Source organism: Talpa europaea (assembly GCF_964194135.1).
Source record: "Talpa europaea genome assembly, chromosome: 4".
Taxonomy (NCBI): domain Eukaryota; kingdom Metazoa; phylum Chordata; class Mammalia; order Eulipotyphla; family Talpidae; genus Talpa; species Talpa europaea.
In genome coordinates, this window is record NC_140070.1 from 142,393,460 (window position 1) to 142,415,895 (window position 22,436).

The 22,436-nt window shown below is 49.3% G+C and overlaps 2 protein-coding genes across 2 annotated transcripts in view; both read left to right on the forward strand.

Moving 5' to 3' along the window:
- DOP1B (DOP1 leucine zipper like protein B) overlaps positions 1–9,897 on the forward strand; it is a gene marked incomplete at both ends in the record, with an annotated part of 73,473 nt that extends 63,576 nt beyond the window's left edge. Inside the window, 10 exons of the mRNA XM_084232754.1 lie at positions 1,508–1,652; positions 3,659–3,738; positions 3,922–4,031; positions 4,117–4,263; positions 5,191–5,252; positions 5,661–5,789; positions 6,074–6,242; positions 7,356–7,514; positions 8,994–9,123; positions 9,646–9,897. Coding sequence (XP_084088880.1) covers positions 1,508–1,652; positions 3,659–3,738; positions 3,922–4,031; positions 4,117–4,263; positions 5,191–5,252; positions 5,661–5,789; positions 6,074–6,242; positions 7,356–7,514; positions 8,994–9,123; positions 9,646–9,897 — 1,383 coding nt within the window. The remainder of the gene's footprint in view (positions 1–1,507; positions 1,653–3,658; positions 3,739–3,921; positions 4,032–4,116; positions 4,264–5,190; positions 5,253–5,660; positions 5,790–6,073; positions 6,243–7,355; positions 7,515–8,993; positions 9,124–9,645) is intronic.
- A 7,494-nt stretch (positions 9,898–17,391) lies between these two features.
- Positions 17,392–22,436, forward strand: part of MORC3 (MORC family CW-type zinc finger 3) — a gene marked incomplete at both ends in the record, with an annotated part of 41,901 nt that continues 36,856 nt past the window's right edge. Inside the window, one exon of the mRNA XM_084231005.1 lies at positions 17,392–17,430. Coding sequence (XP_084087131.1) covers positions 17,392–17,430 — 39 coding nt within the window. The remainder of the gene's footprint in view (positions 17,431–22,436) is intronic.

A 22,436-nucleotide genomic window follows, 5' to 3' on the forward strand; every position in this document is an offset into this window, starting at 1 on the left:
CAAACATCCTCTGTTACTTTGTGTAGAGGCCCCCGTGGCTGGTCTCCCACGAGGTTCCTTGTGTCAGGCAGGAGCTGTCTGCTGTGCAGTTGGCAAGACGCTTGGCCGCACTCGCCAAGTGTGTGGGGGCTGACTCTCAGCATAACAGGAACGATAAATCTAGATCACAGTTTCGTTTCTTAAACCCTTTCTTTTCCCCGCCTCAGTAAGGGAGGAAATCTGTACTCCTAGGAAGCTTGCAGGATTCTGAAAATTAAAAGTAAAACCCACCCCTCGGAAAAGGGCAGTCTCCTCAGAGTAGAGGAAGCCAGCTCCGGAGTAGGACAAAAGATGTGAGCAAAGCGCTGCCTTTGTAATCACTGCTGAGGCGCTTTGCCTCCAGGGATCCTGGTGTGTGAGTTCTATGGCTTTGATGGTCTCACTGCTGATCATGCATGAGCTGGCGCTGGTGACAGGTCTCTCCAGCTCCTGAAGCCCCACTGTAATGAGGAAATCCAGGCAGCTCCGTTGGCTTCAATGTGTCAAGAAGAAAGCGCCATTAAGAAGCAGCGACTGCCTGTCCCTGTGCAGCTCATGCCCCAACTAATCTTACCCTGCGGCCACTGCCTGCAGCCGGCAACTCGCTCCGGGCTTCTGACCCGGCCTGGCCACAGGCATCACGTCCACTGCTGCAGCCAGTACATGTCTCCTCAGCACCTTTGCTTGGGAGCCCAGCTGGGCCCCTGCTTCTCGCCTGTGCTCCCCGGGTTCTGACTCTTAAGTTCCAGGGCCACCGACACCTCTGCATGTGAGGTGGCTGCCCCTGGAAACCTCCACCCCATCATTGCCATCATCACCACGCCCCTCCCGGAGTGCTCCCCCCCCCCCCCCCCGCCTCCCAAAGCACAGCTGTGTGCCAGCCCTGGAAGTGAAATCGGGACTCCTGCCCTCAGGTGTCAAGGGCCCCAGCACTCTCACCTGTGATATCTGACAGTGCTGCTGGGAAGTCCTCAGTGTTTTTGCCTCATTACCACAGGGGCTCCACCAGGTTCCTTCCCAACTGTGCTCATGATGTGGTGGCCCCAGTTCACCCCACCCAGGCAGTTTGTATATTGTTGCTCATTACGCTATTGAAAGGCACATTTCTAGCAAGAACCCAGGGTCCTAAGAAGCCCGGAAGCAAGCAGCTGACTACCTGTCTGCTCACCTGCGTCGGCCTGGACAGTAGCCACCGAGCCACGCATGGCTGCTGAGTGCCTGAGATGTGGCTCGCCTGGAAGGAGTGTGCTGTCCTGTAGGACGCACGTTGGATCTCAGAGACTTAGTACAAAGAGGAAAGGCCAAAGCTCGCGGATAATTATGTGCATCACACGTTGATAGCCCTATTAGCTTGTTTGTTTTACCTTCCAATGTGGTTCCTCGAAAGTGTCCTCTGTGGTCTGCGGTGGGGTTTTGTGTCATATTTCTCTGAAACAGCGCTTCAGACACTATAGGTGCTTTTACTAACTTCCTCCCTCTTCACGCTCAGGATGTCACTCAGAAGATCCTGGAAGCTTTGGGAAATATCGCCGGCTCTTCCTTGGAACAAACCAGCTGGCTAAGCAGAAACCTGGAAGTGAAGGCCCAGCCTCAGCTCCCTCTAGAAGGATCTGATGCTGAGGAAGACTTGCATGGTAGGTGCAGGAGGGTCAGCAAGTAGTCCACTGCCAGCTGGTGGGGCTCCAGATCCTCTTGGTGGGATAGCATGGGGAGGCCACCAGATGAGCCACACCCAGGGGCGTCTCAGTAGAAGGAGGCCATGGAGATGTTGAAAGGCTGGGCTTCCCAGAGAGCCTGTTGGTCCAGGTTGACTTGGCTGGAAAATTAAACAAGTACTTGGCCTCAGCTTCCTCCCAAATCAGAACTTTGATGAGTGATGACCGGGAGGCCTGGCCACCTATCGCCCCCACCCTGAACCCCCAGTCCACAAAAGTTTAAGAAGTGGGGGAAATCAGAAACCTTAAAAGGAATACAAAACCCCAACTCCCCACTCTCCTGAAGGGGCCCTTTCCATCTTGCCCTGAGGAGCCCCACACCAGACATCTGTCCTCTATCCGCCCCAGCTCAGCCTGTGCTGAGATGCTGGCAGAACCCGGACAACAGATGGACCCCTGTTGGCCTCTGTCCCAGCTCCCTGCCACCAGATGGAGGCGACTGCTTGCCTCTCCATTCTGCAAAGAACCCCTAAGCCCTGTCCCCCTTCCAGGATAAGAAGCTGGAGCCCCAGACTTTGGGCCTCCATTGGAGTGTCCTGAATCTTTCCATCTGAGATGAGCACCCAGACCCCTTCCCTGGTCTGGCCCTCTGTGCCTTTGCTGGGGAGGAGGAGGCCTGGTTTGATCCGTCTGGGAACCTGGGAGAAGGGTGACCGCAGAGCTGCTGGGTTGCTGGGGCTGCCACCACTCCAGAAAAGAACCATGTCTTTGTTTTTTTTTTTAAGATTTATTTTATTTATTTATGCATACAAGAGCTGGGGTATAGGACAGAGGTGTGGGGAGGGGGAGAGGATTCCCCAGAGACAGAGCGGGGAACATAACAGGCAGATCTACTGAAATACACTGCTGGGGGAGCAGCAGGGGAGTCAGGAGAGGTCTGCTGCGCCATGTGGGTATCTCCCTGGCCGGGGATTGAACTTGTGTAGCAGTGGCTGTGGATAGCTTCATAGGTTGTATCTTAACCCCTTGCACCATCAGGGAGGCCCCTGGTAAAGGTTTTGAAGTGAATATAGTTAGAAAACAAAAATGAGTAGGCAGAGACGAGAGCATGGATGTAAATGTCCTGGGTTCATGACCCATAGTGACAAAACTGACATGTCCCCTTTAACTGCATGGACTTTCTTACTACAACGTGAGGCGGGGCTGTCTGAGAAGTATTTCTGGTCCTCAAGGGAGGAAGTAAAAAATGAAATCTGGAGGCTGGGAAAGGTGGGTGGCGCCTGGGGCTTGCAGTGGGGTTACCTGATGGCCGAGGCCCTCTCATGAGTCACGGTCTGAGGCAATAAGATCCGCGTCATGGCGGTGTGGCTGCTGCAGATCGTTGAGCTGCACAAGACTCTAAGGCAGATCCTGGGACTTAGCCAGCATCGCATTTTTATAGATGAGGACTTAGAGACAGAGGAGCCGAAGTGTTCAGCATGTTTGTGAGGTGGGGGCAGACGTGGGTGTGGGTAGAGAGAAGGGCAGGCCCCGACGAGCTGAGGGGCAGGTAAGGTGGGGAGACCAAAGGGGTCAGAGACCTGTGCAAGGACAGGGTTCTGGGAGGGAGGGAGCAGAAAAGACAAGACACGCTCTGAGTTGGCTGCAGGACGTGGTGATGTTGGATGCTGGTGAGGTCGAGGGTCTGATGGGGCACTGGGTGGACCAGTGGGCACAGAGAGAAAGCCTGCTGGCGCAGTGGCGTTCAGGGGGTCATGGGCCAGGACGTCCCACAGATCCTCCAGGTGGCGGTGGCACGACTGATGAGGAGGGTGGAAATGGGGAAGGAGGCTGTGAGTTTGAGGCCAGTCAGCTGCTCACAATAGCCAGGTCCCCAGTTGCTGCAGCGGACCCCTGCGTTACCTGCGGGAGTCACTGTCATGAGGGGCCTGGGCCCCAGATGCACGGGCTGAGTTTGGGGCAGTGACCCCCCTCTCCATTGGCAGATGCCGCCGCCACGTCAGCCATGGTGTCTGCGTCTACGCCTTCGGTGTACAGCACGCAGGCCCTCGCCCTCCTGGCGGAGGTAAGTGCACACGCCGGCTGACCCGAAGCTTCCAGAAGGCGGCCCGTCCTGGGGCAGGGAGCCCGGAAGTCAGTCTTGACCTCTGGCTGCCCGGGAAGGTTTCTTTCAGGGGCTTCCTTGAGGACTGGGTGTTTTATTCTCCAGCTTCAGAAGATTTGATTTCTGACAGTCTCATTCTTTCAGATCCTGGCCTCGCTCCTGGACATGGTCTACCGAAGTGATGAGAAGGAAAAAGCGGTGCCTTTGATCTCCCGTCTGCTTTATTACGTGTTTCCTTACTTACGCAACCACAGGTAATGTCTTGTCCTCACACGAATCCAGTGGTTTTCCTCCATCTCTGACCTTGACCCTGGACCCTGTCCCTCCCCTACCCACCAGGGCCTGCAATATTCCCAGCTTCCGGGCTGGCTCTCAGCTGCTGAGCGCCCTGAGCGGCTACGCCTACACCAAACGAGCCTGGAAGAAGGAAGTCCTGGAGTTGTTCTTGGACCCCGGCTTCTTCCGCATGGACACGGCCTGCGCACAGTAAGTGGCGCTGCCCAGGGCAAGTGCGGGCGAGTCTCCAGGTGGAGACGGGGTTGGGTGAGAGCAGAGTTAGCGTCCACCGGCCCGCAGGACGTTCTGTCACAAGCTCAGAAAGATTCCCTTCGTTGTCAAAAAGGATGTTGTGTAACTAGCAGAGCACGCTGTTCCTGAGGCGCGTGGGGTTCCCTGGCACAGGCCAGCACGCTTTCTCTCACAGTCATAAAACATTTGACGGCCATTGAGGTGACAGAGTCCACTGGCGACACCTGGGGTCCTTGTCCCTTCCTGGGCCTCACCATGGCTTCTCTCAGACCTTGCAGCAGGCCAGGTGCCGTGTGGGCAGCGGACAAGCGCGGAGACGCAAGTGCGGGCTGTCCTTGAAGGTCAGCACCGCCACTCGGTGACTGTCCCCTGACCTGACAGGACCTGACTGAAGGCGGGGCAAGAGGTCGTGGCTGGGTCGGCTTTTCGGTCCAGCCTGAGTGTTCATCCCCCAGCAGAGCCCTGTCGCTTCTGACCTGTAGTTCCATCGGCTTTTGGGGGGGTCCCAGTGAATACCAGTGGTGTTTGTGTTCACTGCCCCCCGTTTCTCATCAACAGAAGTATGTACACGTCATCCTGCGGGGGGGTGTATTCAAGAGAGATCCTGGAGCCAGCCCAGCTTTCTGGCCAGCTGCTGTTTGCTTTACAGTGAGCTGAAACGAGCCCTTGCAAGGCTCCTCCTTCCGAAACTCACCCCAGTATTGAGATATAGATGGAAAGTGTGCAGTTAGCTTTTCCTCTGATAAAAGCTCTATTCGTTTCACCACCTTCAGAATGCAGTTTTTAGTAAATCTTACAGGGACGTGTTCTTGTTTTGATGCTTTTCATATGATTCTCATCCTTTGTCTATTTAATTAATTTTGCTTTTTTTTTTTTAATGCCCAGTTGGAAGGCCATCATTGACCATCTCTTGACTCATGAGAGAACGACATTTAAAGACTTAATGAGTAAGTTCCATGTCACTTGCCCAGAAGTCACACTTCAGGGCCCCAGGCCACATCATCAGCTCTCACTGTGCAGCTCAGGGCCTCTCCGGAGCCACCTCAGCACAGGCTGGAGCGTGGTGTCCAGGACATGCAGAACCAAGCAGAAGGCCTCTGCCTAGCTCGTGGCAGAGAAGTGCTGCAGTGACGATAAGCTGCCCGTGATTTATGCCTCATACCCTCTTCTAATGCCCTGCCAGTGAGTCTCGCTAAAGACCTAAGTGTTTTCACAGATAACTGTGCAAATAGCAGCCACATGCCCTAGGAGATCACGCATTTCCTCTGGGGAAGAATTACCCTAGCAGGCGCTTCCAGACATGTGCTCTAATGTAGCTTCTCACTGAATGGACTTGTTGGCTGTGTTTGTTCTAGATATGCCCAGCAGCTCTTTGAAGCTGTTCTCAGGTCTTTCACAAAAAGCCATGCTGCTCAAGCGCCAGGCTTTTGCCGTCTTCAGTGGCGAACTGGACCAGTACCACCTTTACCTGCCCCTGATACAAGGTAGGATGGCCGGCCTGGCCTGCCCCAGCCCACATCCCGGGGCCAGCTGCAAGCTGCTCATTAGGGCAGAGGGAGCCTTCCTCCAGGCAGGCCACGCACTGCCCTCCTTCGCAAAGAGAAGGCGCAGGGGTAAAGGCGGGTGTGGATACAGGCCCCACCCCTGCTGCTTATGCTAGGCTGTTGTCAAATGTCAAAGCAGTTACAAGTTTCTTTTTCTTCTTTATGTAACAAAAATAACCCAAGCTGCACATTTGTTTGATATCTTTAAAATCTTCTTTCTTTAGAACGCCTGACAGACAATCTCAGAGTGGGACAGACATCCATAGGTGCTGCCCAGATGTTTCTTTTTTTCAGAGTTTTGCTGCTAAGAATATCTCCTCAACATCTGACTTCCCTGTGGCCAATAATGGTCTCTGAATTAGTAAGTACAGACATTTCACTCTTAAAAGCAAAGTTGGAGCTTTTCAAGGTACTTCTCCCAGGAATCATCTCCAATGTCATATGAAGCTATTTTTTAAAAAGATTATTTATGCATGCAAGAGCTGGGATGTGGGCCAGAGGTGTGGGAGTGCAAGGGGTGAGAGGACTCACCAGAGACAGAATGGGGAGCAGAGCAGGCGGATCTACTGAAATCCACTGCTGAGGGGAGCAGCGGGCGAGACAGGCGAGGTCTGCGCCATGTGGGTTAGCTCCCTGGCCTGGGATTGAACTCGTGCTGCAATGGCTGGCGATAGCTTGACAGTGCTGAGACTTTAACCCCTGCGCCACAGAGAGGCCCATAGGTAGCTAATTTTAACTGCAGAATGTCAGAGACAAGTTGGTAGCACATGGCCAGCCCTGGTGAAGTGAGAGTACCTTCTCTGTCATCCTGTTTGATCTCTCCACTGCCAGAGAGTCCAGCCAATTTGTCCTCTGTGTTATTCTTTGCTATTTTCTCTGGACATAAAAGTCTTAGACAGTCAGCTTCACTTGCTCTGTGATGGTAACTGGAATGCATGTTTTCTTTTAAGATTCAGACATTCAAACGGCTGGAAAAGGAGCTGAAGGACTATCTTGACCCACTGGTGTGAGTAGCCCTTGGTCTGAGCACTAATGTGAAAGCTGGTCAGGGGGTGGTGCCATACCTTGTAGGGGTCAGCTCACGCGGACTAGAATTTCTTGAAGTACTTGTTAGGGGTCTGTTATTTTGTTGTTTTTTGTTTTAAGATTTATTTTATTTATTAATGCATATAAGAATTGGGGTGTAGGCCAGAGGTGCAGGGGGTGAGAGGATTCACCAGAGACAGAGTGGGGAGCAGAACAGGCGGAGCCACTGAAAGACACTGCTGAGGGGAACGGCGGGTAGACAGGAGAGGTCTGCTGCACCATGTGGGTCAGCTCCTTGGCCAGGCATCGAACTCAGACCACAGTGGCTGGCAATAGCTTGATAACCCTGAGACTTAACCCCTGCGCCTCCAAGGGGACCAAAGGGTCTGTTATTTTGAACATTTCTTACAAGGAAAACCCTTCTTATGGACATTTCATAGGCAAATGGACCAGAGCAAGCGTGAATGATTTTATAACAAGAATGTCTTTGCAAATTTACAGAAACAGCAATAAAATCAGCAGGACCAAAGCTACAGTCTCTGATGTGGGGGAGATAGCCCCCGATTTGTACTTGGCAGCTTGCAAGTTCTTGGATACGGCACTTTCTTTTCCACCTGACAAGATGCCCTTGTTTCAGATGTAAGTCAGATGAGACCATATCCTCTTTGAAGTGGGTCCTTTTTTTTCCTAGTGAACACTTTGATTTCTGCTTTCCTGGACAGTGCACGAGACACCTCAGCGTGGAGTCCCCAGTTTCAGATCTCTTGCTCCCTCTGTGGCTTCATGAGTTTGGCTCACCATATGATGGTTGGGTGTGTGTGTGTGTGTGTGTGCGTGCGTGCGTGCGTGCGTGCGTGCGTGCGCGTGCACATGATGGGTTTTGCTACTTAATGTTTATAGAATGAGAGCCACCCACTGGTGGTCCTTGCTACATTGGTGTAGCATTTTTTGTCTGTTTTCAATTACATGAATAGATGGAGTATGCTGTCTCAGTTCATGTTGCCCCCTAGGCTTGCATTTCCTGTAAGCTTAACACAGCTGCTCACATGTTTAATTTCATGTCTGGCCCCTAGTGCTGCTTCTGTCTCCCATCCCCCTAAGGAGAGTAATCATATATAAATGTTAGTGGTTAAAAACCAGATTCTCTTTAAATGTATACTGCTAAGTGGAGGAAGCCAGTCTGCAGAGGCCTCATGCCATACAATTCCATGATGTGACATTCTGGAAATGGCAGGTGATGGGGACAGTAAAAAGATCAGTGGCTGTTGAGCATCGGGAGAGGGATGCACAAAATGGGACTTTTAGGGCAGAGAAACTGTGCTGTGTAATGCTGTAACAAGGGGGACAGGCCATCACATCTCTGTCCAAACCCATTGAACATACACCACCAAGAGTGAACCCCAAGATAAACTGTGGACTTTAGATGATAATAGTGAATCCATGTCAGCCCATCGACTGTAACAAACACACCTCTAGGTGGGGGATGTTGATGGCAGGGGCGTTGGGCATGGAGGGAGGCAGTGGGGGGACATAGGGAAAATATGTGCTTTCTGCTCAGCTTTGCTGTAAACTTAGAACTTGTAAAAAAGAAAGCATTTAATTTTAAAAATTGGATTCTAATGTATATGAATCTGCACAGCACCATTATTCATAATTCATTATTCATAACCAGCAAAAAGTGCAGACACCCCAAATGTCCAACAGCTGCAAATGCGGATCCATAACATGTGGTCTCTCCATGCAGTGAAACACTCAGCAATAAAAAGAAATGATGAAGCTGGACGCCATTATGTTACGTGAAAGAAGCCAGTCCCAGAGCCATATGTTGTGTGATTCCATTTATCGGAAATGTCCAGAATAAAAATAATCTGTAGAGACAGAAAATAGCTTAGTGTTTGCCTAGATCAGGCGATACAGGGAATTGAGGGGTGATAGCTAAAGGGAAAGGGATTCTCTTTGGGGCATTAAAAATATCCTGAAGTTGAATGCGTTGGTGGTTCACACTTTTCAGTGGGTGCATGAGCAGTATGGGAACGCCAACTCAGTCAAAATGGTTAAAGGAATCTTTTTTAGAGGCTCAGGGCCTGCCTTCCTGCCTGACCTTGAGTTTCCCTCTAGTTACAGGTGGGCATTTGTTCCAGAAGTAGACGCAGAGGACCCCGTCTTTTCATTGGATCTAGAGGAGAATCACCAGGAATGTGTACCCTACACTGTTAGGATCCTAGAACTTCTCAAATTAAAATATGGGGTAAATGTATTTCCTTCCTGAAGTTTATTCATAGCAGAGGGGCGAAGCCTGCCTAGGCAGTGAGTTAAGTGCTCTAAGCACTGCTTGTTTTCAGAGACGCAATCACTTTCAGAATTTCTCTTCTCTTGAGTGGTAAAACCTGATGCTGATTACACATCCTTATTTTCTCATTGACACGTCCAGGGCGGTGCTGTCATTGACATGTCCAGGACTGCACCTGCTCAGCTATGCGCCGTCCTGAACAACAGAGTCAGACAGAAGGGGTTTCCCCTCCCCTAGATGGCATAGAGGAGGGGCCTGCAGGGGGGAAGGGCAGGGCTCGGGGGGGGGGGGGGGGTGGGCTAGGGGGTAATCCCCCAGGAAGATGCTCACAAAGAGCCTGAATTGGAGCCTCTGTCCTTAGTGCTGATGAGGTTCCCAGGAAGAGCCGCCTCTGAGGTTGTGCTGCCGCAGGGTCCTCGGTCCTCGCTGGCATCCCTCACCCCTCGCTAAGCCACATCCTTGTGACGGGTTTTTTGGCAGGAAACGAATGACTCAGATGAGCTCACCATGAAGAACGAATTTCCTCTCCTGCGCCAGCATTCTGTTTCCAGCCTGGAGGAACTGATGCCCTTCTTCAGGACTCTCAACTGCGCGTTTAAGACCCAGAGTAAACGGCCTGCAGGTTCCCCAGGACCGCCCCCCTCAGAGCTTCCTGTCACGGACAGCCCGAGGGTCTTGAAACTCCTGGAAGAGTGTGTTGAATATGATTTTTTGGAACAGCTGGAAAATTAGCCGCCTTAGCAGAGTTTGTTTAATCCATTCATTGAGACGTCAGTGAAAACCAGGATATATAGGTGACCCCTGAGCGACATGGGCTGAACCAGGAGCGTCCAGGGCGCTGCGGTCAGAGTCCGCCCACCACGGGCACTGGCAGGTGACTCTGGATGCGGAGTTTCCTAGGTGGAGGGAAGACTGTGAGTTGTACTTGGAATTTGACTGCTGGAGCCTGGGGCGGGGTTGGGCCCTGACCCCACATTGTGCAAGGATCCATTGTTCCATTTCCAAGCAAGAACGGAGCCAGAGCGTGATTTCAAGAAGTCTTTTTCAGTTTTGAAAGTAAAATTCAAATATTTTCTGCTTGGCTGCAAAACACACCTCCCTCAATGCCTTGTAATATATTTGGATCGGATTCTATATTTCTTGTTCAGTTTATGTAAAGAAAATAAAATTAATATATCACCTGGCGGTAGCACAGACTTTGTAACAAAGTAATGTAGGAAGAGAAGGAAGAGCTGCTCTCTCTGTCCTGCGGCTGAACGGCTGCCCCACTGCACTTCTCTCCATTTAAACATCTTGAACATTGTTTTTAAGCTTTCACACATGTCCTTGAAAATGCCTATTTCAGGGCTATATTTTATTTATTTTATTAATTTTTTTAGTTTTTTTACATCATTTTTCTTTTTTAAACAATATTTGCTTCTGCAACCCTTCAGGTGTAGTCCCCATAGAGTTTCCTTCCCCAAGGCACCCGTGCACCATCACCTCAGTCCCCTGTGCGCCTCCCTCCCTCCCTCTGATCCCTCTCCCGCCTCCTCCCCTGCAGGATGTCTCTGGTTTACAATTGTCTGGTTTTGCTTTGTTGTGTTTTGTACTGCTATTTTTTTGTTTTGCAGTGATGCCTTATTTGGTTCCCCTATATTCCTGCTATAAGTGAAACCATCCGATAGTTTTCTTTTTCCTTCTGGCTTATTTCACTAAGAATTCCTTCCAGTTCCATCCACGTTGCTGTGAATGGCAGGAGTTTATCTTTTTCGATTGCTGAATAATATTCCATTGTGTATATGTGCCACATCTTCTTGATTCAGTCATTATTTTTGGGTATTTGGGTTGTTTCCAGGTTTCACCTATTGTAAATAGTGCTGCAGTAAACATAGGTGTACAGATGTTCTTTGAATCAATGTTTTTGTGTCCTTTGGGTAGATCCCTAGGAGTGGAATTGCCAGGTCGTATGATAGCTCCATTTTTAGTAGACTGAGGAGCCTCCAGACAGCTTTCCACAGTGGTTGGACCAGTTTGCACTCCCACCAGCAATGTAGGAGAGTTCCTTTTTCACTACATCCTTGCCAACATATGTTGTTGCTTGTTTTTTTGATATGTGCCATTCTTATTGGTATAAGGTGGTATCTCGGTGTGGTTTTGATTTGCATTTCCCTGATTATGAGAGATGTTGAACATTTTTTCATATGCCTCTTGGCCATTTGCATTTCCTCTTTGGAGAAATGTCTTTTAAGTTCTCCTGCCCATTTCTTGACTGGATTATTTATTTTGTTTTTGTTGAATCTTGTGAGTTCTTTGTATATCTTTGTGATCAGTCCCTTATCAATGGACTGGAGTTAAATGGAGTGCAAAGATTTTTTTCCCAATCAGTGGGACATCTCTCTGTTTAGGTTAATGTCTCTTTTGCTGTACAGAAGCTTTCAGTTTGATGTAATCCCAGGTGTTTATCTTTTCCTTGACTATCTTTGCTTTGGGTGATGAGTCTTTAAAGATGTTATTGCAATGTATGTCTTATAGTGTTTTACCTGTATTTTCTTTTATATATTTTATGGTTTCAGGTCTGATGTCCAGTTCTCTTATCCATTTTGAATTGATTTTTGTGCATGATGAGAGGTAGTGGTCTAGTTTCATTTTTTTGCATTGGTGGTCCAATTTTCCCAGCACCATTTATTGAACAAACTGTCCATGTTCCATTGCATGTTCTTTGCTCCTTTGTCAAAGATCAGTTGTCTATATAAGTGTGGTTTTATTTCTGGGCTCTCTATTCGGTCCCATTGGTCTGTGAGTCTGTTTTTGTTCCAATACCAAAATGTTTTAATTATTATGGCTTTGTAGTATAGCTTGAAGTTTGGAAGTGTGATACCTCCTTTCTCCTTTGTTTTCATCAGTAGAGCTTTTGGTATTCATGGTTTTTTGTGGTTCCATATGAATTTCATCAGTATTTGTTCTATTTCTTTGAAAAATGTCATTGAGATTTTTGTTGGAATAGCGTTGAATCTGTATTTTGCTTTTGGTAGGATGAACATTTTAATAATGTTAATTCTTCCAATCCATGGGCAGGGGATGTCTTTCCATTTCTTTGTGTCTTCTATTTCTATTAACAGTGTTTTATAATTTTCTTTGTATACGTCTTTCACCTCTTTGTTGGGTTTATTCCCAAGTATTTGATTTTTTTTTCAATTATAAAAGGGATGGTTTTTTTGATTTCTTCTTCAGATTGATTGTGTATAGGAAGGCTACTGATTTTTGTGTGTTGGTTTTGTATCCTGCTACTTCACTGAACTGGTTGATTATTTTGAGTAGTTTTTCGGGTTCTCTACGTATATTATATCGTCTGCAAATAGTGATAGTTTTACTTCTTCTTTCCCTATTTGGATTCCTTGTATGTCTTTCTCTTGTCTTATTGCCCTGGCTAGGACCTCCAGTATTACACTGAAGAGCAGTGGTGAGAGAGGACATCCTTGTCTTGTTCCTGATCTTAAAGGAAAGGCCTTCAGCTTTTCGCCATTGAAAATAATATTGGCAGGCCTCCCTGGTGGTGCAAGGGGTTAAGACGCAACTTATGAAGCTATTCGCAGCCACTGCAGCACAAGTTCTATCTCAGGCTGGCCAGCACGCAACCTACATGGTGCAGCAGACCTCTCCTGACTCGCATGCTGCTCCCCTCAGCAGTGTACTTTGGTCAATCTGCCTGTTCTGTTCCCCACTCTTATCTCTGGTGAATCCTTTCCCTCCCCACACTTCTGGCCTTGTATGCATAAATAAATAAATCTTTAAAAAAAATAATAATATTGACAGTGGGTTTGTCGTATATGGCTTTTATCGTGTTAAGGTATGTTCCTTCTATCCCGAGAATTTCAAGGGCTTTCATCATAAATGGATGTTGGACTTTGTCAAATGCTTTCTCAGCATCTATTGATATGACCATATGGTTTTTATTTTTCTTTTTGTTGATGTGTTGGATTAATTTTCATATGTCGAACCATCCTTGTGCCCCTGGGATGAATCCCACTTGATCGTGGTGTACTATCCCTTTGATGCATTGTTGGATTCTATTGGCAAGGATTTTGTTGAGGATTTTTGCATCAGTGTTCATTAGGGAGATTGGCCTGTAATTTTCTTTTTTTGTGCTGTCTTTGTTTGGTTTTGGTATTAGTGTAATGTTGGCTTCGTAGAACGTATTTGGTAGTATTCCTTCTTTTTCAATTTTTTGAAAGAGTTTGTGTAGGATAGGCACTAATTCACTGCTGAGTGTTTGGTAGAATTCACTTGTAAAGCCATCTGGACCTGGGCTTTTGTTTTTGGGGAGTGCTTTGATTACTGCCTCAATTTCAATGCTTGTAATTGGTCTATTTAGGTGTTCTATTTCTTCTTTGTCCAGCTTTGGATGATTATATTGTTCTAGGAATTTGTCCATCTCTTCTAGGTTGTTGAATTTGTTTGCATATAAGTGTTCATAGTAATCTCCGATTGTTCTTTTGATTTCTACTGAGTCTCAGGGCTATATTTTAAAACTGAAATATATTTTTTGAAAATAATAATGGCCCTGGGCATCCCTGGTGGCACAGCTGTTAAAGACACAGACAGCACTGTCAAGCTATCCACAGCTTCTGCAGCTCAAGTTCAATCCCTGGCCAGAGAGCTGACCCACATGGCACAGCAGACCTCTCTTGTCTCCCCGCTGCTCCCCTCAGCCACCTGTTCTGCTCCGCATTCTGTCTCTGGTGAATCCTGTCACTGCTCCCCCACCTCTGGCCTGTACCCCAGTTCTTATATGCATAAATAAATAAATATTTTTTTTTAAAAAAGGAAAAAAATAACAGCCCTGACCATTGAGCTCAGCAGGGCCAACGCTGGGCACTGTCTCGGCAAAACCCACCCCCTCCTCTGTGCCCACGGATCGGTGATCCGCCTGCCGACAGCTGTGGCCTTAGCCGTGCACCAGCTGAAACTTTCCATTTCATACCCACCAGTCACGTAGCCCATGGCTTCTTAATGCCTGGAACTGCTGGCAGGAAATTCCCTTTCTGAATTCTTCCCTTTGATTCTGTCATGAGGGGTGAGGGCAGGTTCTTTACCACTTGCAGATTCACTGTTCATTTAGACAGCCTGCCCCAGACATGGGCTAGCTTGGTCTGGTTCTTCCCTCTTTCTGAGCCTCCTCGCTTGGGTTGGCTCGGGTATTGGGAGTCCTGCTTGGCACCCCTCCACTGGGGCAGGTACCTTTGCACCTGTCTGTCTCTGGTCTCATTTTCAGCCCCCGAGCATCATGGAACCACCCTCCTGTGCAGATCTGATCCCCTACCCGAGTACACTCACACCCGTCATTTCTCAGACCAGGGTACTTTGGCATCTGCCTAACATCATCAGTTGTGTTTCTCCTGACACCCCCCACACACTTAGTGTGTGTGTAGTACAGAAGCAAGTTGTATCACTAGCCCCTGAATAGAATCTGGGGGTCACAGAACCACCGACTCCCTTAACAAGGGCTGAAAATAAGGCTCATAAAGCACCACTAGGTATGTCGGTATGTGTACAAGTACACGTTAAAAATTACATGGAAGGGCCTCCCCTGGTGGAGCAGCGGTTGAGCGCTGGGCTGCGAGGCTGCCCGCAGCCTCTGTAGCACCGGTTCGTTCCCCGGCTGCCGGCAAGGGTCACACACACACACACACACACACACACACACACACACACACACACACAAATTACATGGAAGTGATGCATTTGCAAGGGGATGACTTTGACAACGTGCAGGTTTGGTCACTAAAATTTTAAATATTGAAGGTACAGTTATAAATCCTGTTATGACTGCTTACACTGTGAGTTACACATAATTCAGGTAGTGATGGTACCGTAATGTCAGGTTTTCAGGCCTGGTCTCCCAGCCAGGAACGGATCCCAGGCTGCAGGGGCAGCGCTGAGCCCTGGCCACTAGACCGCCACAGCCTGGTGTGTCACGAAGCTGCGGCAGGAACTTCGCTGATACCCAGGCAAGGGAGAAAAGGCAGATTTGTTTAGAGAACGAAAAGTTTATTAAGGTGAAAATGAACAGATATAAAGTGGGACTCCCAGGCGGGTGGAACCAGAGCAGGGAGGGGCAAGAAGCCCAAGTGGAGTCGTGTCTTGGGGAATATGCACCTTATTCCCCCAATTATTCTAAAGCTCCACCAGTCTCTCTGTGATTGGTTGCTTCTCGGTGATGTCACTCACTGCACTGCCCTGATGTCTCTGTGCCCAGAACTGAGTCTCTGTGTCCCAGCCCTTATCTTAGAGTCCTTTTTCTTTATCATCCTTGCCCAGGAATGTCCTGTTGCCCCTAGTCCTGGGGGTGTTTGATTAGTCCCCTTTGGAATTTGTTGCCCTTATCGCTGGAGCCCTCCTTATTCCTATTCTGTTCTGACCCTAAGGGCTCTCTGCTAACCCTATGCCTTAGCAAGGAGATAACCATCTGCTGATTGTCACTTGAGGAGGGTGCAATGAGTCATCAATCCAAAATGACCACAGGCTCTCCATGGGCCTATTCCCAGCCAGGGAGCTAATGGCCGGCAGACCTCTCCTGTCTCACCCGCTGCTTTGGGCTGCCCCTCTCCCTATAACACCTTCAGCAGTGTATTTCAGTAGATCTGCCTGTTCTGCTCCCCACTCTGGTGAGTCCTCTCCCCTGCACGCCCCCTGCCCGCACCCCAGTTCTTCTACGCAAAAATAAATAAAATCTTTATACATAAACAAAATGTCCACAAGATCCAAGATTGTTCTACCCTCAGTGTGAGACACAGGGCAAGCTAGGAATTAGGCAGTTTTAGGGACACTGCAGGAGGGGACCTCAGAGAATTGAGGAAGGCTTCAGAGATAAGGGCAGCAAGAGGAGTGTAACCAATTCCACTAGGAAAAACAAACATCCCAGGACACAGGACAACATTGTTAAGGCTGGTCCTGGTTTTCTTCAGGTGGTAAAGGGAGGCAGAGATTGGAGAAATGGAGAGTGGTTTAATTTATGGACAACTTAGAAGGGCAGCTGTTTAACTTCAATGCAGGGATGCCCATCCAGAGGACTGGGCCATAAAGATAAAGATGCAACAAATGGGGAAAGAGAAAGCTGTTAGATAAGGAATGTGAAGATCCCCCACTCAGTAGCAAATTAAGTGAGACAGCCGAGAACTAATCAATCACAAATCAATCACAGAGAGAAGGGTGGAGCTGTAGAATAATGACGGAAAGAAGGTCTATATTCCCTGAGCCACGACTCCACTTTGGCTTCCTTGCCCCTCCCTGGCCTTGTTTCCTGGCCTGGGAGTCCCACTTTATTTCTACTCTTTTTCTTCTCAATAAACTTTTTCTTTCTATAAACAAATCTGCCTCTTCTCACTTGCTGGCCTGAGCATCTGCGAAGTTCCTGCTGCGGCTTCGTGAGACACCAACCCATGGGGGTCTAGTGGCTGGGGCTCAGCACTGCCCCTGCAGCCTGGGATCCGTTCCTGGCTGGGAGACTAGGCCTGACAATTCCGGTATCAGTTAGGTGTATTTGAAAAAAATTTTTAAGATGTATTTATTTATGCATACAAGACTGGGGTACAGGCCACAGGTGCGCAGTGAGAGGATTCACCAGAGACAGAGCCGGGAGCAGAACAGGCACATTGACTGAAACCCACTGCTGAGGTGAGCCGCGGGGAGACAGCAGAGGGCTGCTGCGCCGTGTGGGTCGCTCCCTGGCCGGGGATCGAACTCCTGCTGCAGAGGCTGCAGACAGCTTCATAGTGCTGAGACTCAACCCCTTGCGCCACCAGGGAGGCCCAGTATTTCAAATTTTATAAACAAAAGCACGACGTTTGACATGGTAAAAAGGCAAGAGCTATTTGAAAAAGCGCCACGGCCTCCGCGGTGTCGGGTCGGGACGTCCACGGCCCAGAGGGCTCGGGCAGGATGAAGGGTGAATTTGAGGGCGCCCAGCACGCAGCCGCGGGGGGCTCGGGCAGGCTTTCTCCGGGCAGCCGCCCGCTGCCAGCCCAGCGAGCCCAGCGCAGCCTTCGGGCCCCCGCCCGCCGCCGCGACCCCGCGACCCCGCGACCCCCCGCGGGGGCCCAGCCCAGCCCGGCCCAGCCCAGCCCAGCCCGCGGACCGGGCGGAAGCGCGTGGGCGGGGCCCGCGGGCCACGCCCCGGAAGTGGGCGGCCCCGCCCCTCCCAGTCGGGCTGCGGCTGAGGCCGGGCCTGGCTTTGTAGCCCTCAAGATGGCGGAGCAGCCACCCGGCGGGATCCGCCTCAGCGCGGTGAGCAGCCGCGAGGGGTGGGGCGGGCCGTGTCCCAGGAGGGCGGGCGGGCGAGGGGGGGCCGCAGTGGGCGGTGGCGACTCGCAGGCCCGGCGCGGGGCCGGGGCCGGGGCCGGGGCCGCGGCCGCGGCGGGGCCGCGGGGTGGCCGCCTCCGCGGGCGGGCGGCGGGCCGGGCGGGCCGGGCGGGGCGGCGCTGCCCCCGCGTTGAGTTTCGGTTTTGCCTCGGCGGCCTCGGGGCGTGCCGGGCCGCGGCCCCTCCTCCTGGCCGCGCAGCTGTCGGGCCGGGCGGAGGCCTCGGCGGCGGCCGGCCGCGCGCCCCTCGCCCCGCGGGGCCCTGACCTCGCCGGCGCGCGGGCCGGGCGGGCGCCCCGGGGTGTCCGGGCGCGGCGGGGCCGACGAGCCGGGCTTCGGGACCGGCCCCCGCGCTCCCCCATCCCGGCCGCCGCCTCCCCTGGGCCGAGACCCCCGGGCCCGGGCTGCTGGTCCCGGCCCTGCCGCGCCCCCGGGCCCGGCGCGCGGGGCTTGTCCAGAACCCCGCGGCTGGTGCCGTCGTCTCGGGGCTTGGCCCCCGGCGGGCCGAGCCCCCGACCCGAATTAAAACCTCGCGTCCTGCGGCGTGGGCGTGGCCGCCGCCCAGGGTGTCCCCGGAGAAGTTGGTGGCGGCACCTGCCCCCGGGCCTGCCGGGGTTCGCAGGCCGGTGAACCCTCCTCCTCGACGACCGTGCCTGCCCGTGGGGTCTGCCGTTCGTTTCAGCCCGAGTCTTGTCCATTTTCCCCTCCCTGGTGGGTGTGAAGTGATACCTGACCTGGCGCTGCGTGTTCTTAGCTGTCAAGTTGGGCATCTTTCACATATTTGACTCTTGGATTTAGGGTTTGTGAAAAATCACCTACCTGTATCCTTTGCCCTTTTGGCTTTTTTTTGGGGGGGGGCGGCTATTGATTTGCAAGAGTTCTTTACATATTTGAGTGAAAGTCCTTTGGTTACGTAACTCATTGAGTGAGTGAAACAGGCTTTAGTAGTTGGAGCAGAGCGCAGCTGGGTTTTCCACACTGGCTGTGAACATTTGTTGTTCTCCGCACCTGGTTGGATCAGGGCTTTCCCAGTAGCCGTAGCTATTGAAAAGTCTAACCGTATCTTGTTTAAAATCTAACGCCCCGTCCTGCCCCTCCTGTCCCAGATAGTGCCCAGTTCTGGCCCAGAAGTCTGGCGTGGGGAATGGAGTAAAGTGATTTCGCTCTTTCTGCTCTTGGATCCCGGGGCCCCTCCCGTGTTGCCTTTCCTGAGCTTTAAAGATTAGCTTCTGAAAGGAAGCAAAGATGAGGGTCAAAACTGTCCTCAGCTGGCTCTCCGTGTGTAGCAGCTGTCCTTGTGCTAAATCTTTCTTTTGTGGATAATGCGTGGTGCTTGGAAGCGCATTGACAGAAATCTCCCGTCTGCAACTTCTGGACTGTATCTCCATCAGTTTCAATGCTTTAGGACAGCAGTTGGCAAACTACAGCTGATGGGCCAAATCCAGCCTGCCACCTGTTTTTGTATGGCCCACGAGCTAAAAATGATTCATAAATGGTTGGAAAGGATCAAAAATAATATTTTGTAATGTGAAAATTATGTGAAATAGACATTTCCATTTCCATAAATTAAATGTCATTGGTCTACAGCCATGCTCATTCTTTTGTGTATAGCTTGCAAATGCTTGCATTAGGAGAGGGTCTAGGAATTAATGCATTATTGTGTTTGTCCAAAATCATAAGCTTTTCACAAAGCTAAGGCATAACCTTAATAAATGCAAATTTAAGTTATTTAGGAGATTGGGATTCTGGAATAGAATGAGGAGTGATGAAAACTTTTTTTGTATTTTACTTTTTACTTTCATTTTGTTGTTTTCCGGGGGTGGGAAGGAGTTGATTGACTATGTGATTTGTTATTACTTTTAGCATTATTCATAAATAAGCCAACCAGAACTATATTGTGATTTCTTTGCTGTACAGCTTTTTGTTTTCCCTAAAGTTAATAATTGATTTGTGTTTTGTTTGCTTGGTTTTTCTCTGTACTGATCTCTATTTCATCAAAACTTTCAGAGAACTGGAAAAACTTTTCCAGATGTGTTAAAGCTCACCCAGTATTTTGTCAGTTTCATTGGCTTGATAAAGAGACTTTATCTTTTTTTTTTTTAATCTAGCCAATCACACAAATTCCTTCCAATTTAATTTTTTTTTTTAAAGATTTATTTATACAAGCACTGGGTACAGTCAGAGCGCGGGAGGGTGAGAGAATTCACCAGAGCCAGAGCCAGGAGCAGAGCAGGCAGAAGGACCGAAGGACACTGCTGAGGGGAGCAGCGGGCGGCAGGAGAGGTCTGCGCGCCATGCGGGACCCTCCTCGGGTGGCCGGGGAGCAGCCGGGGATTGAACCGGCGCTGCAGAGGCTGCGGGCAGCTTCTGGAAATTTCCTTTCCCTTTTTAGTGTATCTCCATCCCATGTATTCCTCTTTTAGGGTTTACTCCCTCAGCAAGCTTTTAGCACCACGCTCTAACCAACTGAGCTAACCGGCCAGGTCAGCAAGCTTTTAGCTTAGTGACTTAAGCGTGTGTGGAGTTGGTTCAGAAGACCCTGAGTATGACCTTGGGCAAATGACTTGACTTTTTGCCTGAGTTTCCAGTTTGAAGGATGGGAATAATAATCTTCCCAGAGCATTTTAAAAAACATTAGATGACCAGATAAGTATATAGGGCCTGGATTACCATTGCTCTTTACATATGATTTTGTTGTAGAGCAACCCCGATACAATTTGACTGAATTTGTAAATTTAGATTAGAAATTATTTCTCAGGGTTGTAAAGGGCATGCTTTATTGTTTAATAGCCCTCTGCATGTGTTTGCCCTTTGGCTGGAAACTCAAGTCTTTAATATCTAGAGAAATTTCTCATTCAACAAACTTCTTCCCTCTCTTTTTCTCTTATCTCCTGCTTGTCTTTTCGTTGTTCTTTTCTTTCTGGGAGATTCCTCCACTTGATCCTCCTACCTTTCTCTTATATCTTAAATTATTATTAATGTGGTCTTGTTCACTCATGTCTTTTTAAAATCTTGAACAAAATATGGGCCTCCCCGGTGGCGCAGCAGTTGAGCGCTGGGTTGCGAAGCTCCCCGCGGCCTCTGCGGCACCGGTTCGATCCCCGGCTGCTCCCCGGCCACCGGAGGAGGGTCCCACATGGCGCGCAGACCTCTCCTGCCGCCCGCTGCTCCCCTCAGCAGTGTACTTCGGTCCTTCTGCCTGCTCTGCTCCCCGCTCTGGCTCTGGTGATTTCTCTCACCCTCCCGCGCTTCTGACTGTACCCAGTGCATGTATAAACAAATAAATAAACAAACAAACAAACAAATAAATAAAAACATATGCTTCTAAAAAAAAATCTTGAACAAAATATTTGTACTTATCACTGGGCTTATTAATCATAGTATATTTTGATGTATTTTGCTCATTGCACTACCTCTGTTTTCTATATGCTCCTTTTCCTTTGTGTTTCTGATTTCTCATTTTACATATTCTCATGTGTCTGGAGTTGGTTAGCCTTCTGCTTTCGTTTCTGAGTGAGACATTAAAACTGACAGGAAGATGAGTAGAGCTAGTCCTTGTGGTGTGATCAGATAGGAAGGAGCCAGCCATTTTGGGGTGGCACCCTGTGCCACATCTGTAGACCTAAAAATGGAAGTGGTAGATCATAAAACCAGTGTGTTTATAAAACTAAAAGAAAATTATAAGTCCCTTTTGAAAAAGTGAGGACAACAAAAATAAGATGCTATTCAGAAAGGCTTAAAGAACAAATAAAACTTTAGAAATCATTCAGTCTAGTCTCCTGCCACGGCATATGTAATCCTGGGTGCTGACTCTTCTGGAAACCCAGCAGGGAAAAGACATAGGAGTATCAAATTGTTGGGTTTGCTTATTTGGTATTTGTTTATTGTGACCAGTACATGTGAAATTTACCTATTTAATCATTTTTAAGTGTACGGTTCACTACATTCACATAATTGTACAACCAGTCTTCAGAACTCTTCATCTTGCAAAACAAAAACTGTGTAGCCATCAAAAAGATAATTCTCATTTACTTTCCCCCAGCCACTAGCAACCACCATTCCTACCTTCTAGGGATTTGACTGCTCTGGGTATCTCAGATAAGTAGAATCATCCATGGTTTTTTATGACTGGCTTCCCTTTGCCTTAATGTGTTACGGTTTCATCCATGTTGTAGTATGTGTTAGAATTTCCTTTATAAGGCTGAAATTTTGTTGTACGAATAAGTGTGTTTTGTTTATCCATTCATTCATTGATAGACATTTAGGGTTTACCCTTTGGCTGTTGTGAATGTTGTTGCTATAAACGTGTGTCCAGACATCTCAAGACCCAGCTTTCATTTCTCTTTTTTGAAAAACTTTTTAAAAGACTTATTTATTTATGCATAGAAGAGCTGGGGGTAGGGGAGTGAGAGAATTCACCAGAAACAGAGTGGGGAGCAGAACATGTGGACTGTCTGAAATACACAGCGAGGGGATCAGTGGGGGAGACAGGAGAGGTCTGCTGTGTCATGTTGGTCAGCTCCCTGGCCAGGGATCGAACTCTTGCTGCAGTGGTTGCCAGTAACTTGATAGTGCTGAGGCTTAACCCCTTGCACCACCAGGAAGCCCTATATTGGATATTTCTTTTTTTTTTTTTTAAAGCTTTATTTATTTGTGCATACAAGAACTGGGTATAAGTCAGAGGAGCTGGGGTTGGGGGTGAGAGGATTCACCAGAGAGAGTGGGGAGCAGAAAAGGCAGGTCCATTGAAATACACTGCTAAGTGTATTTCTATCAGTCTACCAGTTCTTGTATGCATACATAAATAAATCTTAAAAAAAAAAAAAGCACACTGATGAGGGGAGCAGCAGGAGAGGCAGGGAAGTCTGCTGTGCCATGTGAGTCCCTTCCCTGGCAGGCGGGAATCTGAGATAGCTCGCCTTCTCTGGTGGCA